A 21,068-nucleotide genomic window follows, 5' to 3' on the forward strand; every position below is an offset into this window, starting at 1 on the left:
CTATAATGGCAAAGTTTTTTGCGTACTTGACAGAAAGCAGTTAACTCTTTGAGTAATGTAAAGTAAACAGAAATTAATTATAATTCTCTAATTTAATAATTTCTATGGTGAATTAGCTTTTAGAATTGGCCTACTGTGTGATGTCATGACTGAACAGGTACAATTTGAGGCCTAATGTAACGTGTAGGTTAATATAATAAAAATATATTTATTCTTTTCTGCCAGCTTTTTAAACCATACATTTAAGAATTTTTTTTTTTTTTGATGTCAGTTTACTGATGTCAATTTGACGCCAATATTTTGTCAATTTGACGTACATTTTTGATGTCAATTTGAAGTCAATTTTTGATGTCAATTTGACGTCAATTTTTTTGTCAATTTGACGTCAATTTTTTTGTCAATTTGATGTCAGTTTATTGATGTCAATTTGAAGTCAATTTTTTGTCAATTTGACGTCAATTTTTTTGTCAAATTTGATGTCAGTTTATTGATGTCAATTTGAAGTCAATTTTTTTGTCAATTTGACGTCAATTTTTTTGTCAATTTGACGTCAGTTTATTGATGTCAATTTGACGTCAGTTTATTGTCAATTTGACGTCAAAGTTTATTGTCAATTTGACGTCAAATTTTTTTGTCAATTTGACGTCAATTTTTTGTCAATTTGACATCAGTTTTTTTAAGTCAGTTTTTTTATGTCAATTTGACAAATTTTTTGAAGTCAGTTTTTTTATGTCATTGTGACGTCAGTTTATTGATGTCAATTTGACGTCAATATTTTGATGTTAGTTTTTTTTATTTCAATTTGACGTCAGTTTATTGGTCAATTTGACGTCAATTTTTTGAAGTCAGTTTTTTGAAGTCAATTTAACGTCAGTTTATTGGTCAATTTGACGTCAATTTTTTGAAGTCAGTTTTTTGAAGTCAGTTTTTTGATGTCAATTTGACGTCAGTTTTTGCCGTCAGTTTTTTGACGTCAATTTTTTGAAGTCAGTTTTTTGATGTCAATTTGACGTCAGTTTTTTGCCGTCAGTTTTTTGACGTCAATTTTTTGAAGTCAGTTTATTGATGTCAATTTGACGTCAGTTTTTTTATGTCCGTTTTTTATGTCAATTTGACGTCAGTTTATTGATGTCAATTTGACGTCAGTTTATTTTATGTCAATTTGATGTCATTTTTTGATGTCAGTTTTTTTGATGTCAATTTGACATCAGTTATTGTATTGGTTGTATTGGTAGTATTGGTTAATTTGACGTCAATTTTTTGAAGTAGTTTTTTGAAGTCAGTTTTTTGAAGTCAGTTTATTGATGTCAATTTGACACCAATTTTTTTATGTCAATTTGACGTCAGTTTATTGATGTCAATTTGACGCCATTTTTTTGTCAATTTGACGTCAATTTTTTTTGTCAATTTGACGTCAATTTTTTGATGTCAATTTGACGCCAATTTTTTTGTCAATTTGACGTCAATTTTTTTTGTCAATTTGACGTCAATTTTTTTGTCAATTTGACGTCAATTTTTTAATGTCAATTTGACGTAAGTTTATTGATGTCAATTTGACATCAGTTTATTTTATGTCAATTTGACGTCAGTTTTTTGATGTCAGTTTTTTTTATGTCAATTTGACATCAGTTATTGTATTGGTTGTATTGGTAGTATTGGTTAATTTGAAGTCAATTTTTTGAAGTAGTTTTTTGAAGTCAGTTTTTTGAAGTCAGTTTATTGATGTCAATTTGACGTCAATTTTTTTTGTCAATTTGACGTCAATTTTTTGATGTCAATTTGACACCAATTTTTTTTGTCAATTTGATGTCAATTTTTTTATGTCAATTTGACGTCAGTTTATTGATGTCAATTTGACATCAGTTTTTGATGTCAATTTGACGTCAATTTTTTATGTCAATTTGACGTCAATTTTTTGATGTCAATTTTTTGATGTCAATTTGACGTCAATTTTTTGATGTCAATTTGACGTCATTTTTTGATGTCAATTTGACGTCAGTTTATTGTCAATTTGACGTCAGTTTATTGTCAATTTGACGTCAGTTTATTGTCAATTTAACGTCAATTTTTTTTGTCAATTTGACGTCAGTTTTTTTAAGTCAGTTTATTTTATGTCAATTTGACGTCATTTTTTTATGTCAATTTGACGTCATTTTTTGATGTCAATTTGACGTCAGTTTTTTGATGTCAGTTTTTTTTATGTCAATTTGACATCAGTTATTGTATTGGTTGTATTGGTAGTATTGGTTAATTTGACGTCAATTTTTTGAAGTAGTTTTTTGAAGTCAGTTTTTTGAAGTCAGTTTATTGATGTCAATTTGACGTCAATTTTTTTTGTCAATTTGACGTCAATTTTTTGATGTCAATTTGACATCAGTTTTTTATGTCAATTTGACGTCAATTTTTTGATGTCAATTTTTTTGTCAATTTGACGTCATTTTTTGATGTCAATTTGACGTCAGTTTATTGATGTCAATTTGACGTCAGTTTATTGATGTCAATTTGACGTCAGTTTATTGATGTCAATTTGACGTCAGTTTATTGTCAATTTGACGTCAATTTTTTTTTGTCAATTTGACGTCAATTTTTTGTCAATTTGACGTCAGTTTTTTTTAAGTCAGTTTATTGATGTCAATTTGACATCAGTTTTTTTTGTCAATTTGACGTCAATTTTTTTTGTCAATTTGACGTCAATTTTTTTGTCAATTTGACGTCAATTTTTTTATGTCAATTTGACGTCAGTTTATTGATGTCAATTTGACATCAGTTTTTTATGTCAATTTGACGTCAATTTTTTTATGTCAATTTTTTTGTCAATTTGACGTCATTTTTTGATGTCAATTTGACGTCAGTTTATTGATGTCAATTTGACGTCAGTTTATTGATGTCAATTTGACGTCAGTTTATTGATGTCAATTTGACGTCAGTTTATTGTCAATTTGACGTCAATTTTTTTTTGTCAATTTGACGTCAATTTTTTGTCAATTTGACGTCAGTTTTTTTTAAGTCAGTTTATTGATGTCAATTTGACGTCAATTTTTTTTGTCAATTTGACGTCAATTTTTGTCAATTTGACGTCAGTTTTTTTAAGTCAGTTTTTTATGTCAATTTGACAAATTTTTTGAAGTCAGTTTTTTATGTCATTGTGATGTCAGTTTATTGATGTCAATTTGACGTCAATATTTTGATGTTAGTTTTTTTTATTTCAATTTGACGTCAGTTTATTGGTCAATTTGACGTCAATTTTTTGAAGTCAGTTTTTTGAAGTCAGTTTTTTGATGTCAATTTGACGTCAGTTTTTGCCGTCAGTTTTTTGACGTCAATTTTTTGAAGTCAGTTTTTTTATGTCCGTTTTTTATGTCAATTTGACGTCAGTTTATTGATGTCAATTTGACGTCAGTTTATTTTATGTCAATTTGACGTCATTTTTTGATGTCAATTTGACGTCAGTTTTTTGATGTCAGTTTTTTTTATGTCAGTTTGACATCAGTTATTGTATTGGTTGTATTGGTAGTATTGGTTAATTTGACGTCAATTTTTTGAAGTAGTTTTTTGAAGTCAGTTTTTTGAAGTCAGTTTATTGATGTCAATTTGACACCAATTTTTTTATGTCAATTTGACGTCAGTTTATTGATGTCAATTTGACTTCAGTTTATTGATGTCAATTTGACGCCATTTTTTTGTCAATTTGACATCAATTTTTTTTGTCAATTTGACGTCAATTTTTTGATGTCAATTTGACGGCAATTTTTTTGTCAATTTGACGTCATTTTTTTTGTCAATTTGACGTCAATTTTTTTGTCAATTTGATGTCAATTTTTTTATGTCAATTTGACGTAAGTTTATTGATGTCAATTTGACATCAGTTTTTTATGTCAATTTGACGTCAATTTTTTGATGTCAATTTTTTGATGTCAATTTGACGTCAGTTTTTTGATGTCAGTTTTTTTTTATGTCAATTTGACATCAGTTTTTTTAAGTCAGATTTTTATGTCAATTTGACATCAATTTTTTATGTCAATTTGTTTTCAAAGCACTATCGTATCACATAGCCTACTGTACCGATGCTTGTATCAAAATGACAATACCACCTTATTGATGACGTTTGAAGCTTCGAACGTCATGCAGTATCGGAAAATCAGAGATGTTGATCCAGGAACATGTTGTACTTGGTGAAATCACGTTCACCGTCAAAGGTCATGAAACCAAACACCTTGTAATCACTGTTAACTTCATTTACATGATGGAATATCATATCATACATCTCACAAGTTATTTTGGCAAAACGATATGTAACCAAATGAAAGATTATTTTGGCTAAAAGTGGGTTACTCATAGCCGGACTATATCGGGTCTATAGTTAACCGAGACGGTGAAATGAAGGCTATTGCTTGCTGGGAATGACCCAGACTAATCACAGAGCGGGCCGAAACTACATTTCCCACAATGCGTTTCGCAAGGCATTAACAGCTGACAGTCCAGTCTAGCTTCATGGCGAGTCGGATCTGAGTGGAGAATGTTGTGTGTGAGATGGAGTGCAGGAGGAAAAACTCAAGCCGATCGAACAGGTATCACAACACAGCTGTCTGCGATCCATTTGTTATTCTAAAAACATATAGGCCTATACTAAATTATAATGGAAAGCGTCAGTGCGTTTTGACGCAGGTGTACCTCTTCCCTACGTTACTATACGTTGCTGTTGACCCACATCGAGTCAATTAATAATTCATTTTTAGCATGGTACAGAACGGTTTATCATACAGTGGAATACAACTTTTCTTTGCTCTGATGATGAAAGAAAATTAATCATCATAGGAACCTAAATCAGCATTGCGTTAGTTAACCCCCTTACTTCCCTCCTGTCCCAGTTTCAGCAAGCTTCTGCTGCGCGCTAATGACGCGTTATTATTATAATGAACTGTAGACTGAGGTCTCCCTCCTAACACTACATGTGTTCCCATTAGTGCACCGTGGAGAGATCACATCCTAACGGATCAACAACCGAGATCTGACCTTTGAGATGTCGTTATTATATTGGGTGTGTGTAATTCTTTACAATAGCCTGTTTTAATTGACCCTATAGTTATTTTTATATAATGTATCTCACTTTAAAAAGCAATTTTTGCTCTCCCCCTTCTTATTTTTTTTTCCTCCTGAGAAATATAAGTCTGTAAACGTGTCTCCTCTAGAATTTCAGTGAAAATACTAGAGACCATCTCACACTGTGAAAAAAAAAAAAAAATAATAATAATAATTTAGTGAAAATATAGTGACAGTATGTCATACTGTGAAAATGTCAAATTCTTCAAGAATTGAAGAACAAATTATCTGAGTTTTGCTATCCATTAGGTTTTAGCTCTAAATTTTATATTATTGTATAAACAATTGTCTAATTTCACCTAAGGGGAAATATCTGAGATGAAATTGACATTTCAATGAAACGATAACTGAGAACTCTCAGCAGTAAAGCTGTCCTCTCTGTCTCCTGCTTCTATTAATACTTTCCATCCACATCACCTGTAGAACTGATCCTCTTATTCGGTCAAGCCCACATACTGAGCGAGCCAGTATCCAGACACAAAGAAAAGTTGTTTTTCTATTCAATAAAAGACATTAGTGGTCAGAACTTCAAGGATTTCTCTGCTTAGACAGAAGCAGATTCCTTTGTTGAATCTGCAGATCTGGTCTTTTCTTAAAGCAGGCATGTGCTTTTGCCAGAGCATTAGGAGCGGTATGATGTCCGCCCTCTCCGTGACCCAGGCTTTGTGCTTCAGCTGTGATTATTAGCTGGTTTATCTGTGTTGGGCTGTTTGAGCTTCAGTGAGAATGTGACCTTTATTGCTTATATGGAAGACAGCCATCAGGCTTTCTCAGATGATATGAGTACGCTGCCCGGATACACAGGGGCCAGAATATCAGGCTGCTGGTCTCTCCGTACAGATGGAGGGTAAGTTATTAAATGCACTGTTTTGTATTTAAAAGGTTAATTAAATGTCTTTTTGCCCTTTCACTTGAGAGCATAAAATGAACAGATGTATGCTTTTAAGGAGTAAATCACTGCTGTTTTCTCAAACCTTTTCACTGAAAACATTTGATCATTTTATCTTGTTTATAGTCTCTTATTTTATTTCAGCCCAATATCCTTTTTTTTCTTCAAGATGTTATATCTTTTGGCTATTCCCTGTGTTGTTTGGCAGTTTTGAATGTACTGTGACTAGTGGCCTGATTTAGTCACTCACTCGTGTTGATGCAAAGAGTGAGAGAGACAGGTTGTGTATGACATTGATGTGATGGTGGAAAGATCTCTTGGTTGCTGTTTTAAACCTGAAAAATGTGAATGTGAAATGTTCACAATTAGTTCACATTGATTGTTTATGGCTGAAAGCTTGTTTGTTTCAGTTGATCATCAATCTTGTGACATATTGAACAACAAGATAGTTTTTTAGACATTCATTCACATACACCAGTGATATTTTAGTATTATTTATACATATATGCATAATTATTAGGCAAGTCAATATTTGAATCATATTTTTTTTCCCTTGCACATTTTACCAATTCCAAACCACACCAATCTTAATAACTACTATTCATTTTGTATATAATCATTTATAACTTAAGTGATATAATTGTTAACAAGCTTGGGCTGGAAGTAAAAAACACCTCATATTCAGATGTACATGAATTATTAAGCAGGTTTTCTTAAACTGGTAAAATGGGCCAAAAAAGGGATTGAACTCACACTGAACAGTCAAAAATTATTAAATGCCTGAAATTACAGAAATTGCTAAATTAAACGTGCTCTAAGCGATCCTGGCTGGAGTAACTTCCTGTTGACGTTCGAAGTGTTGTCAAACAAAACAGAGGCTAGCTAGACCCTCCCTCCTCCTCCTCCTCCCCCTCCCCTCCGTGCTTCCTGAAACAGTCATGAACGCGCATTTAAAATCATTCTTGTCGGTTATTGGCTGGAGCATGTTTATTATGTTTTGTGGTCTAGGCTGGACCAGTTTGTTTTTATTGCCGTTTTTGGAGCTTGTGGCGACTACAGAGACCGTTTTTTTACAGTGTGTTCAGGGGACAGGCAGCTAGCGGATAGTGAGGAGATGTTTGCTGTATGTGACAAAAAAAATGTTTTTGCCTAAAAACACGTGACATCACTTAGAGCTATGGAAGAGGATTAGGGCCAAGCAATAATAAAAAAATAAAACCATCTCGAGATTAAAGTTGTTAAATTTCAAGAAAAAAGTCATTAAATTACGAGAACAAATTTGTTAAATTATGTGAAAAATGTCATTAAATTTCAAGAAAAAAGTCGAGATAAAATGTTGAGAATAAAGTCATTAAATTACGAGAAAAAACTCGTTAAATTACGAGAACAAATTCGTTAAATCGTAATTAATTTAATGACTTTATTCTCAACATTTTATCTCGACTTTTTTCTCGAAATGTAACATTTTTCTCATAATTTAACAAATTTGTTCTCGTAATTTAACGACTTTTTTCTCGTAATTTAATGACTTTATTCTCAACATTTTATCTCGACCTTTTTCTCGAAATTTAACGAGTTTTTTCTCGTAATTTAACGAGTTTATTCTCAACATTTTATCTCGATTTTTTTTCTCGAAATTTAACGCGTTTTTTCTCGTAATTTAACGAGTTTATTCTCAACGTTTTATTTAGACTTTTTTCTCGAAATTTAACGATTTTTTTCTCGAAATTTAACAACTTTAATCTCGAGATGGTTTTATTTTTTTATTATTGTTTGGCCCTAATCCTCTTCCATATAGAGCACCTTTAAGGCATGGGCAAAAACATTTGAACCATTGGACAAGAACATTTCACATTTTCATTCCAATTTTTCATCTAATATTTATATTTTATTTTATTTTATTTCAGCCTCATGAAAAGAATTTTAATGGTTTTAGTTAAAGATGACAACAATGATGCCCACATGCTACTCACTGCCAGATTTTTTTTTTTAACTCATTAGAGATTAATTGCTTTTGTCATTTACATCATATAGACATCAAACAAGTTATAAAACATGTCTTCATTAAATAATAAACTCTTGATTTTAGACAAAAAGAACGCTGAAGAATTACTTGGTTTCTTAGATGTCCGATTTTGTTAAAAGCAACAACTTTTATTCAGTTCTATGGTATGTGCTTTGTTGTTGAGAGGACAGAATAAAAATATATATATTTATTTAGCATAAATAATTTTTGAAGGCTCAAAATAAAAGGGTAGGGTTGTAATCCATGTCACTAGGAGCACCAAAAAGAATAGCAAAAGTACTAACTGGTGTCAGAAAGGTTTCCCAAACACACCTCCTGTATCCCATTTGTTAGGACATAGAGATTTCCCCGCCCCAACCTCACCCCATTGGTTGAGTTGCTGTTGCTGTTGAGTTGGTCAGACAGAGCAATTCTTTTATAGAACCACAGAGAAACAGCGTTGAGAAATCAACCAATAAATGTCTTACTGTATAGTTGTTTCATATTTCTGCTGGTAGTGTAGCACTAGCCTACAGGTCTCCATATGAATGTATTTTATAATACAAAAATTCTCTCTTTTTTTTGGTCTAGTGGGAGTGGTGAAGATTCTCTGGACAGGCTCCTCCCCCCGGTCAGCACCTCTCGCAGGAAGAGCAGCACTCTGGGTAAAACAGAACCTCCACTGCTCCGCACCGGCACACGTACCATCTACATAGCCGGCAGACCGCCCTGGTACAACGAACACGGAGCCCAGTTTAAAGAGGCCTTTGTCATTGGTACGAGTAGACAGAAAGAGTGTGAACAGAAACATACCAATGACTTCCTGGTGATCATTCAAATAGAGAAATTGAGACTTTTCAGTATTGGCTCAGCTTGTTCCCTGTTTTCTTGTATATTTGAACTTAAATCCTAAATCTGAAGTCTAAATAAGTAATAATGTTGTTACAGGTCTCTGCGGAGGCAGTGCCTCTGGAAAAACTACTGTAGCCAATAAAATCATTGAAGCTTTAGATGTTCCTTGGGTTGTTCTACTATCTATGGACTCATTTTATAAGGTGAGGTGCTAGTGGTTGTTTGTGTTTATGAAAAATAAGTTTGAGTGTGAGATGTGAATGAGCGATTGGTCCACCATGTGAAGTTAATCTGTTAAATCAAGTGCTTCTGAAAGTCTCTCGTAATCCCTCTCCTTCCTTCTTTATCTCTGTGTGAATCAATTTGTTCCAACACATGACCAGGCAGTCACATTTGATCTGCACATATAACATCAAAATGGCCGCTGTGGAGATTTATTTGTTTGTTGTTCAGCAAGACTGTATCCACTGTGAAGTCTCACTTTTTTTTTTTCATGTAGTTTGCCAAAAAATGAAAATTCTGGCATCATTTACTCAAGATTATCTAAAAAGAATTGGCTCTTAAGAGTACACTGGTCATGCTGTAATGTTTTTTATTCACTTTGTATAACACAAATGACAGAATTTTAATTTTTGGGCAAACTATTTCTTTTTTAAATTGTATGTAACTCTTAACATGTTTTCACACATATTAACATATTACTAACAGCCTTCTAGTCTCAGATGCCATGGTTTATGTGATTAGAATATAAATGTGTTAAAGCACATATGGTGATGGGGCAGGATTGTGATCTTTCCTGTGTGTGGCGCCCCCACCAGTGATCAGACACGCAACCTTTATGTTACCCATCTGCAGGTTCTGTCTCCAGAGGAACAAGCTCTAGCGGCCAATAACGACTATAACTTTGACCATCCGGGGGCTTTCGACTTTGAGCTGCTTGTGACCACACTGCGGAAACTTAAACAGGGGAAAAGTGTAAAAATCCCAGTGTATGACTTCACTACACACGGACGCCAGAAAGACTGGGTGCGTGTGTGTCGCAGATGTTTCACAATATTTTCCAGATACCACCAATACAGATGCAGCAAAAAGATTTCAGGTGTTTGATGGTGTTTACTTCTTTATCCCTCTTCCAGAAAAATGTCTATGGTGCCAGCGTCATTATCTTTGAAGGCATCTTGTCCTTTGCAGACAAAGAGCTCTTGCAGGTATTATGAAATGTTTCTGAATGTTTAAATGCTGATAAAAATTCAAAGTGAAGTAAGTGATAAAAATGCTTTTGTGATGAAGTAAGGGAGATGATGAGGAACCATTTATCACAAATCCATCTTAAAGAGCCATGAAATGAAAATTTGCCTTTTGTTGCTTTTAGTTCATATGAATTAAGTTTTAGCTCATCTATATTTGCTAGTAAGTTGCTAAAAGTTGACAAAATTAACATTTTGCAGGTATATGCATTTCAAATGTGTACACATTACTAAAATATTGATGAGTCAGTGTGAAAACATTATATCCTACTACTGAAAACGTAATATTTCTTCAGTCATCTTATGTTTTTTGCAGCTGATGGATATGAAGATTTTTGTAGATACAGATTCGGATATTCGGCTGGTACGGCGGCTGAGGAGGGACATCGCAGAGAGAGGACGTGACATTGAGGGTGTGATTAAACAATACAATAAGTTTGTAAAACCAGCTTTTGAGCAGTACATAGAACCAACCATGCGACTTGCAGACATTGTTGTGCCACGTGGTGAGTTCAATATTTATTTCCTGCAGTGTATAATTGCAGTTACCATTGCCTTTTGAATACAGATGAGATTCTCCTCTCTCCTGCAAACACAGGTGGGGGTAACATGGTGGCCATTGACCTGATCGTTCAGCATGTTCACAGCCAGCTAGAAGAAGTGAGTGCAAATGTGTCCTGTGAACTAATCTTATCCATTGTTCCAGCAAAACAGAAGTTGTGCATTAATTTTTTGTGGTCGCATTGGTAGTCCACCCTAGACTAGATATTAGGGCTGTCAAACGATTAATCGCTATTAATCGCATGCAAAATAAAAGTTTGAGTTTGCATAATATATGTGTGAGTAATATGTGTAAATAATATGTATATATAAATACACACAAATTAATGTATATATTTAAGAGAAATATGTTATGTACAAAAAAAATGTATTTATATATAATATAAATTATATAAAAATATAAATAAATACATATACTTACATATACATATATTTCTCAAATATATACATGGATGTGTTTCTATTTATATATACATAATAATAACACACAGTACACCCACATATATTAGGCAAACTCAAACTTTTATTTTGTATGCGATTAATCGTGATTAATCGTTTGACAGCCCTACTAGATATATTAAAGGGTTAGTTCACCCAAAAATGAAAATTTAGTCATACTCACCTTCATGTCGTTCCACACCCGTAAGACCTTCATTCATTTTCAGAGTATAAATTAAGATATTTTGATAAAATTCGAAGGCTCAATGAGGCCTGCATTGCCACCAAGATCATTTCCTTTTTCAATGCCCAGAAAGGTGCCAAAAACATATTTAAAACAGTTCATGTGACTACAGTGGTTCAACCTTAATATTATAAAGTGAAGAGAATACTTTTTGTGCACCAAAAAAATAAAATAACGACTTTATTCAACAATATCTAGTGATGGGCAATTTTCAAAATGATGTTTCATGAAGCTTCAAAGCTTTACAAATCTTTTGTTTCGAATCAGTGGCCAAAATCACGTGATTTCAGTAAACGAGACTTCGTTACGTCATGAGTGTTTCGAAAATTCAATAGGTCACGTGACTTTGGCAGTTTGATACGTGCTCCAATACACTGATTCGAAACAAAAGATTCGTAAAGCTTCGATCGCCCATCGCTAGATTTTATTTTATTTTTTTTTGGCACACAAAAAGTATTCTTTTCGCTTCATAACATTAAGGTTTAACCACTGTAGTCACATGAACTGTTTTAAATATGCCTTTAGTAGCTTTCTGGGCATTGAAAAAGGAAATGATCTTGCTGGCAATGCAGGCCTCACTGAGTCATCGGATTTCATCAAAAATATCTTAATTTGTGTTCCGAAGATGAACAAAGGTCTTACGGGTGTGGAACGACATGAGGGTGAGTAATTAATGACAGAAATTTCATTTTTGGGTGAACTAACCTTTAAATGAAAAATAAAAACACTTTTTAAAAACTTAATGTTCAACATGAAAAACTGAGATGTTTTAGTGTAGTTGTGCAGGGTTTATTTAAAATTTCATCTCAAAAATGTGGTATGTTGAATGGACTTTTTCAGCTTCCTTCATATTTCCACGGCGCCCTCTGTCGGTGAATAGAAGTTTTGCAACGTCCATTTTTTGTTTGTCCCTATCTGTGTAATATAAATACCATGAAGTAAACAATCATTATAGAAGTACTTATTTAAGACAGAAAACTTCTCTCCACAATCAGCCTGCTAACTCTTCTCTTTCACTGATCTTTCATCTCTGTTCTGTTGCATGCATTCTCTCGGCAGCGTGAGATTAGTGTCAGGTAGAGAAGATTTTTACTCAGTACATGAGTGTGTATGCATGTATTATTTCAAATTAAGGCAAACAGCCCACTCCTTTAGTGTTGCAGTCAATGTTAGAAATGTTATGTCCCAGTGTACAAATGGCCTTCATTTGTATTTGAATCATCTTTTTGTCTTTGGCAGTGCTGATTTGCTTTACATCTCTTCTCTTTCATATGCACACGCACACACAGGGCGCTCCTGGCCACGGCCCATCAGTCCCAGCCGCTGCCTCAGACTCTCAGTGTGTTGGAAAGCACGCCACAGGTTCGAGGTCTCCACACCATCATCAGGTGAGTGGTGAGTGTCACATGAATCAGATCTCATGAAACCCATCAAAAGATAACCTAGTTTAAGAAGTTGATGCGTGATGTTGAAGTGTGTTTTGGAATCCATTCATCTGTTGCAAGTGCCATTCAGAATTCCTCACGTCTTACTGTGTGAATCAGGCTAATGACTCACTGGCCTTTTTTACCCTTTTCTCTGCGTCTCTTAAGCACTCCTCCTCAATTTTTCTGTTTGTTTTTAGGAACAAAGACACCAGCCGTGACGAGTTCATCTTCTACTCAAAGAGACTGATGCGGTTGCTTATTGAACACGCACTGTCTTTCTTGCCCTCCAAGGTGTGTGGGTGTATTTGTACGTGTGCCGATCAGTGTCTTTTTTGGCAGAGTTTGATATTATTGTGCAATCAAAGATGAATCTATCATGATTTAAATGATGACCTGCCAGTTAATTAATCAAATTTATTGCTAATAACCACACATATGTCAATACAATTTTTAATTAAATTACATATTCCAGTTAATTCAAATCAAAATAATACCAAGTAGTCACACATATATCAATAGAAATTCGATTCTGATTAGTTAAATGTCAGTTAATTAATCAAATGAATCACAATTAATCACGCATGTCAATTAAATTTTATTTGAATTAATTACATGATATGCCAGTTAATTTATCAAATTAATTGCTAATAATCAAAGACATCTTAATTAAACTTTTTATTGGATTAATTACATTATATGCCAGTTAATTAATCGGCAAGAGTAATTGTATTATTTTTCATTATTTATAATTAATCACAGTTAATTTGCCAGTTATTTTAATTTGATTATTTTTAATATTTTGATTATTCTGTTCTTGTCCTTTTTAATAAATAATAGCATATAAATACCTGGTTTATAGATTATATTAATGTTATCTATTGCTTATGTTTCTCTTTTGCTGACCTGTTGTCACCCCTCTTAATGAATGCAGAGCAAAACATGTTCTTCTCAGTTGTACAATGTGTGTCATCACAAAAATATGTCCTTTTTACAGGCCTGTACCATCCAAACACCACAAGGTCAAGAGTATAACGGGCGCAGATTTAGTGGGAAAGGGGTAAATTTGTGTGTCTGACAGGTTCATTTTTAGTATTTGAACATTTCTTACTTTATTGGAATCATCTTGGTTTTGTAGCAGCACCTGTCTTTCTGTCTCTTAGATCACAGGTGTGTCCGTTCTTCGGGCAGGTGAGACCATGGAGCCTGCACTGAGAGCCGTGTGGAAAGACGTCCGTATTGGGAAGATTTTGATCCAGACTAATCTGGATTCAGGAGAACCAGAGGTAACACAGGACAAAACAGAATGAATACAACGAAGCTCTCTTGTGTACTATAAGAGAGATCTTAGGCCCTGTTTAGACCTGGTATTAAGCTGCGATTTGGTCGATCAGATCACAAGTAGACGAGGGAGACACATACCCGTTTCCATCTGGTGTTTTAATCCATCTATTTTGTCCACTTTCAACCACTTCTGTCCTGACTTCTTCGAGGAGAGGGTCTATGGTGTATGGGTTTTTTTTCGGAACTTTCGATCTAATGGACAAAATAAGCTCACAATTTACATATGAATGACCCAGAGGAAGCATACAGAGAGCATCAGCTTTCGTTTCTGCTCTGATAGCCACAAGACCACGCCGAACACTGTGAGTGCGTGCTAGAAATCAGGAATGGAGAGAATTGTGCTTGATAAGTTTTTCGTCTTCAAACCAAACTTGGGTCTCCAGCCAACAAAGTTTAAATCCTGTTTGGCTGGCGTGCTTCCCATAATGTTTATGCATTAGGTCAGTAGGAGGAGAGTAGGTGGTGTTTCGACCACATGAGCGTTGCCACTACGAAAGCAATCCATTCAAATGTGTTTTCAATTACTTCTGACCCAAAACACTAGTACTGCTAACTCAATCAAGATTATCATGGTAAAGAAATTTTGGGTCTTAGATTGGCCAAGTCAATCTCCAGATTTAAATCCTATTGAACAAGCATTTCACCAGCTGAAGAGGAGACTAAAGGCAGAAACTCCCCAAAAACAAGCAACCGTTGAAAATGGCTGCATTAAAGGCCTGGAAAAGCATTTTAAAGTGCGAAACCAAGAGTCTGGTGATGTCTATGGGTCACAGACTCGCTCCTGTGATTGCTTGCAAGGGATTTACAATTAAATATTAGCTTTTACACTTTTACATTTGCTTTAAGTTAAATCGTCCCAATACTTATGCTCACATTAGGCAGAGGGATGAAACTCTAAAAGTGCTGTACTTTTTAGTTGGTAAAACATTTTGTGTTGAAACAGTCAACTCTGTACTCTTCTGCCTCATATTAATCTTTTAATCATATTTATAGATGTCTTGACACCACAGCTAACACAACAATTTTGTCTTTACTGTTCCAATACTTACGGACGGTGTGTATTTATATATATATATATATAAATGTGTATATATATATATATATATATATATATATATATATATATACAATTATTTTTTTACAATATTTTTTTCTGGACACAGATTATGCCTGGCACTTGACCATGCTTTTTTTATATTTGTGGCCTTTTCTCTGTCATTTTAAACCCTGTTTGTCCATTTTGCCTGTTGGTCTCTGTCTCCGTGGTAACAGAGATCTCCTGACTCCTCAGTTTCATTTTTTTGGTGGCTGTTGTTCCCTCTTTCTCACTTCGTTTCCGTGGTAACTAAGACTCCCTCCCCTTCCATTTAGCTGCACTACCTGCGACTGCCCAGAGACATCAGTGAGGACCATGTGATTTTGATGGATAGCACCGTTTCTACCGGAGCTGCAGCCATGATGGCAGTGAGGGTGTTGCTGGTATGTGGCTGTAGACCTCATTCCTTCCAAAATATACAAACAAAAAGTACAAACCCTTTTAAACAAAGTGAATTTTGACTCTCTTCTATGTAAATAAAGTAATTTGGTGCCAAAATTCATTGTTAAAATGTTTTAATGGTTTTAATTTGTTGAATGTGAGTGTGTGTATGTGTATATACAGGACCATGATGTCCAGGAAGACAAGATCGTGTTGGTGTCTCTGCTGATGGCGGAGTTGGGAGTTCACTCAGTGGCTTATGCCTTCCCTCGTGTCAAAATCATCACCACTGCTGTGGACAAGAGCCTAGATGACCTTCTTCATGTCATCCCAGGGATAGGTGAGTTTTCCTTACATAGATACACTACCTTTCAAAAGTTTAGTGTCAGTAAGAATTTTTTTTTTTTTTTTTAAAGAAATTAATACTTTTATTCAGCAAGGATATGATTAATCAAAAGTGGCAGTTAAGGCATTTATAATTTATAAAAAGAGAGATTTCTATTTCAAACACTGTTCTTTTGAACTTTCTATTCATCAAAGAATCTTGAGAAAAATGTTTTCAACATTGATAATAATGAGAAATGTTTTTTGAGCACCAAACCAGCATATTAGAATGATTTCTGAGGAATCATGTGACACTGAAGTAATGATGCTGACAATTCAGCTTTGCAATCACAGAAATAAATTATATTTTAAAACATACAGTGCTCAGTGTAAATGAGTACATCCCCTTTGAAAAGTAACATTTTAAACAATATCTCAATGAACACAAAAACAATTTCCAAAATGTTGACAAGACTAAGTTTAATACAACATCTGTTTAACTTATAACATGAAAGTAAGGTTAATAATATACCTTAGATTACACATTTTTCAGTTTTACTCAAATTATGGTGATGCAAAAATGAGTACACCCCACAACAAAAACTACTACATCTAGTACTTTGTATGGCCTCCATGATTTTTAATGACAGCACCAAGTCTTCTAGGCATGGAATGAACAAGTTGGCGACATTTTGCAACATTCTTCAAGAATGACCTCTTTTAGAGACTTAATGCTGGATGGAGAATGATGCTCAACTTGTCTCTTCAGAATTTCCCATAGGTGTTTGACTGGGTTCAGATCAGGAGACATACTTGGCCACTGAATCACTTTCACCCTGTTCTTCTTCAGAAATGTGTTTAGGATCATTGTCATGTTGGAAAAGTACATTTACAAATTTAGCTTTGCTCCAGAGACTTTCAGTGGGGTGTACTTATTTTTGCATCACCCTAATTTGAGTAAAACGGAACATTTTGTCCTCTAAGTTATATTATTAACCTTTCTTTCATGTTATAAGTTAAACAGATGTTATATAAAACTTAGTTTAGTCAGCATTTTGGAAATTGTTTTTGTGTTCATAGAGATATTGTTTAAAATGTTACTTTTCAAAGGGGGTGTACTCATTTACGCTGAGCGCTGTATTAATACAGAATAGTTATTTTAAATAGTAAAAATATTTCACAATATTTTTTTGTGAATTTTTACTGGGTAAGAAATAATAAAAAGAGGTGCACAAAACTTTTTACTGGGTGAGCATAAGAGATGTCTTTTCAAATTCAGCTAAACTTTACGATAAGGTTCCATTAGTTAACTACATTTGTTAGCATTAACTAATAATGAATAACAAATGTTACCTAATTAATATTAATGTTAATTTCAAAATTTACTAATACATTATTAAACATTTTTAATTATTTAATGGACCTGAGCTAACATGAACTAACAACGAACAGTTGTATTTTTATTAACTGATGTTAACAAAGATTAATAAATATGGCAACAAATGTATTGCTCATTGATAGTTATTGTTAATGCATTAACTAACGTTAATTAATAGGACCTTATTGTTATGTGTTACCAACCCCAAATCTTTGAATGGTAGTGCATCTAAATAAAAGAAGGGGGAAAAAACCTACACTGTGTACTAAAATCTTGTGTGTATTTGCTATCCTTAAAGGGGACTTTGGTGACCGTTACTTTGGGACAGATGGATCTTCATCATGGATTGATGAAGAACAGCAAGAACCACATAGCTGCTCATCAGAGGTTTGACACTTTGTTCAAGCAATTCAGGCAGTTGTGACTAGTCAGGATCAACACTTACTGTAATTTCATAAAGCCAGCCAGGAACAAAAATAGTTTTGCCTAACACACTCATGAGGCACAGTATTTTGTAGCACTTTATTTTATAACCGTATGTTCATGATGTGATCTAAAACATTAAAATGTCTTTTATCTATAAATAAACACATATGTTAGATTTGATATCTTTTTCTAGCTTTTCAAACACTGTAACAATAGTTAAAAAAGTTAAAAATGGTCACTTTTATACATTTCTAAGCATTAGTTTGTACAATTGTGTAAGTGTAAGAGTGGCTGGACCCATTTGCCTGTTTATTGGTTTTACACATTCAACATAAAATAAATTTTTTCAAACACTTGATAATGCGTCAGTCTTTTAAACGCATTATATATTTTCTTCAAACCTTCAATTTCTTCAATTTTACAATTTCTAGAGAGACTTCTATTTCATCATTCTTCAGACAGCTAAGAGGGAGTTTTCTGGGAGCAGATAAGAGCTGTTTTTTCTCCCCAAATGTATTAATTTTTTTTTTGACATGTGCTACTGCAGCCATAACACCAGGGGGCAGTACTTCACTCCTGTCTCATTGTGCTTTTGCAGGTTCAGTAAGGACATTCAAACTCCAACTATGAAACTGAAATGCATTTAAGAAAAATGTTGTTCACTCAAGAATTTAGAGACAATCAAACCAAACTGTGTCTACAATCTTAATAAAAGACCAGAAGAAGACAGTGACCTAACAATGACCCTAGTAACTAAACAGAATAGTGACAAGATTAAGCTCAAGGTGTTTTTGTTGTTAAACTAGAAGCCTTGAGAGTAAATGACAGCACACTTACTCAGCTCAAAAACCTATTAAAGGTAGGGTAGGCAATTTTGGAGAGGCTAGCAATAGCAAGCTAGCTTTGAAAGCATAAGATCCCACCTTCCCTTCAGAGCGCTCTCCCAAGCCACGCCTCCTACAATAGACATGAATGCACACAGCCAGAGCAAAGTCTGCAAAACGTCATGAGACAGCGTTAATATACCTCATGTTTCAAAGCACATAACATTACAATAATAATGAATGTAAACAACTTAAAGAGCTCTTACTTGTACCACCTGACTGCTGCAAATTCATGCGTTGATAGTGTTGATATAGAAACGTCACGGGTTTACTGTAGCCATCTCTGTTTACTGTAGTTATGACGTAAACGCAGCGTAAGCTCATTATTTTGGTTCAGGAGGAACTGTAAGTGGTAGCTACTGTTTGTTGCGCCACTGGGTGACTGTGTTTACAACTCCAGCCTCATAGAATAGATGGAATATGGAACACGCTGATGATGTGTGATGTCTGCGCGAGCAGGGTGCGTGGAGGTATGCAAATACAGGCAGGTAGGACATCCTATTATTGCATTAGGACCGAAAGCAATGATTGGACAAACATTGCCTGGTCCTGAGACTTCCACAAAAATGTTTAAAGGTCCTGTTTTTCGTGTTTTTTTGAAGCTTTGATTGTGTGTATAGTGTGCAATATAACATGTGTTCATGTTTCGCGTGTAAAAAAACACAGTATTTTTCACATAATTTACTTATCTGTATACCGCTGTTTCCACTGTCATAAAAACGGGCTGATTACTTCCTTGTTCTATGAAGTCCCTCCTTCAGAAATACGTAACGAGTTCTGATTGTGCCAGCGGTTCCTGTGTTGTGATTCGACAGCAGTTTAGCGCATCTTGCCCGGAAAGGTCATGCCTCTTACCATAACGTGGAGATGCATGCGCTCAGTGTTATTGTAAACATGTCTTTAATTTTACCCTATCAATTTGAGCCGGAATCAGACCCGGTGATTGGACTGCGGGATGAAAATAACAGCGTATCGACGACATGGCGACAAACACACTCTACAAACGCAAATCTTGTGTATTCCTGTGGGCGGAGGTTAGTCAAAAAACTGTTTTAGTGACGTCATTAAAGAAGGAAGTAGAGGGATGTAGTCCAAACTGGCCGTTCGATGTAGGCGACTTCTGTTAAATAAAATATCTCGCTTGGCATTGAACTTTGAGCTTTAATATTTTACAGATTTTATTTATAATCTAACAACAAAATTTACACATTACACACTAACTAAAGTTTGAAACATGGGATCACGAAGAACGGGACCTTTTAATATTTAGACCATTTCTATTATTGATTGCTATCAGGATGTGAAGAGAGTTTCAACCAGTTTAACAAAAAGCGTTTCTGAAAAACACTGCCTACCCTACATTTAATAGCTCTGCATGAAGGTGAAGTGTTCTTCATTGAGAGGAACTGAAGAAGAGCTCTATTGAGATGGAATAATGAACAGCCAAGTGCAGGTATAGAAATAAGACCATAAGAGAGAACTTGAAGATGAAGTTGTACATTGGTAGGAAAAAGCCATAGAAGGCTTTAAAAGACAGCAAAATGAAATAAACTTGCATTGACAAGTCTTTTCTAAGATCAGATTTTACCAAATTAGGTAACTGGGGAAAAAAGGGCATTTGTCTAAAGAATCCAGCAGATATCTTTAGCTGAAATTAACCAGACATCATCAATCTCTTCAGCACTTCATCGACCTATTTGACTCGATGGGAGCTTTTTTAAAGGCCAGAATCTGACCATCTGCATTTAGGGCAAAAAATCAGCAACTTTATTTACCGGAAACATATCTGCACAAAATACTTGTTTTAGCACTGCCCTTTTTCGACACAATTTGTAGCAACTACATAACATTACTTAGTAGCAAGGTAATAATGTCATAATGTTTTTTGAAGCAGCTAAATTTACAGCTTGGCTTATAATTCACACTTTATCTCTCAAAACTATGGCTCTAACCTCTATAAAATGTTCTGGAATTAGCAACTAAGGATTGCAATAAAATTGCGTGAAAATAGCTCTAGATTCACGAGTGTTTAAAAAGAAAAAAACTGACAAATATATTGAAATAAAACATCTAAACAATAGCTGCATCCGAAATCGCATTCTTCTCTACTATATAGTAGGCAAAAAAACAGTCGGTGACAAAATAAATATGTCTGAAATCACAGTACTCATAAAAGAGTAGGCAAAAAGTACATGGATGAAATACTATGGATTTGTGAATGACAGTGAAGTGACACAACCGACACTGGTAGGTCACATGATAATGACAACATGACGAATGTAGTACATCCAGATTATATTCATACTACACACATTCATACTATATAGAACATACTTTTCTAGTGGTTGTAAAGTAATTACTTAAAATAAGTACCTACTCGAGAGTATGCGATCTCGGATGCAGCCCATATCTCGAGGTGTTGAATTAATTGGTGTTGTGGCTGCATACCACCTCCGGTGTGCATTAATTTTCAAT

At 34.4% G+C, this 21,068-nt stretch overlaps 1 protein-coding gene across 4 annotated transcripts; it reads left to right on the forward strand.

The window, feature by feature from the left end:
- Positions 1-4,460: 4,460 nt before the first annotated feature.
- Positions 4,461-19,180, forward strand: uckl1a (uridine-cytidine kinase 1-like 1a). Of its 4 annotated transcripts, none has more exons than XM_048211257.1 (15): positions 4,461-4,568; positions 8,586-8,770; positions 8,943-9,049; positions 9,702-9,872; positions 9,983-10,054; positions 10,410-10,599; positions 10,692-10,753; positions 12,396-12,412; positions 12,626-12,724; positions 12,961-13,054; positions 13,758-13,820; positions 13,924-14,046; positions 15,476-15,583; positions 15,744-15,921; positions 17,582-18,521. In XM_048211257.1, exons 1-15 carry the CDS (start codon positions 4,531-4,533, stop codon positions 17,674-17,676), a joined length of 1,602 nt encoding a protein of 533 aa, XP_048067214.1. In that variant the 5' UTR covers positions 4,461-4,530; the 3' UTR covers positions 17,677-18,521. The 4 variants fall into 4 exon arrangements, with proteins under 4 accessions (XP_048067214.1, XP_048067212.1, XP_048067215.1 ...); XM_048211255.1 differs by lacking the exon at positions 4,461-4,568 and adding an exon at positions 5,292-5,947 and having other exon boundaries at positions 17,582-19,180; XM_048211256.1 differs by lacking the exon at positions 4,461-4,568 and adding an exon at positions 5,312-5,947 and having other exon boundaries at positions 15,765-15,921; positions 17,582-18,519.
- Positions 19,181-21,068: the final 1,888 nt, after the last annotated feature.

Source organism: Megalobrama amblycephala, linkage group LG12 (genome assembly GCF_018812025.1).
Source record: "Megalobrama amblycephala isolate DHTTF-2021 linkage group LG12, ASM1881202v1, whole genome shotgun sequence".
Lineage (NCBI taxonomy): Eukaryota > Metazoa > Chordata > Actinopteri > Cypriniformes > Xenocyprididae > Megalobrama > Megalobrama amblycephala.

Excerpts from the sequence above, each read along its gene's own strand:
- uckl1a (XM_048211255.1), top strand. The coding sequence starts at position 5,847 with ATGGAAGACAGCCATCAGGCTTTCTCAGATGATATGAGTACGCTGCCC. Across the intron at positions 9,873-9,982 it reads ACGGACGCCAGAAAGACTGG|AAAAATGTCTATGGTGCCAG; the intron begins GTGCGTGTGTGT and ends TCCCTCTTCCAG. Across the intron at positions 15,922-17,581 it reads TCATGTCATCCCAGGGATAG|GGGACTTTGGTGACCGTTAC; the intron begins GTGAGTTTTCCT and ends CTATCCTTAAAG.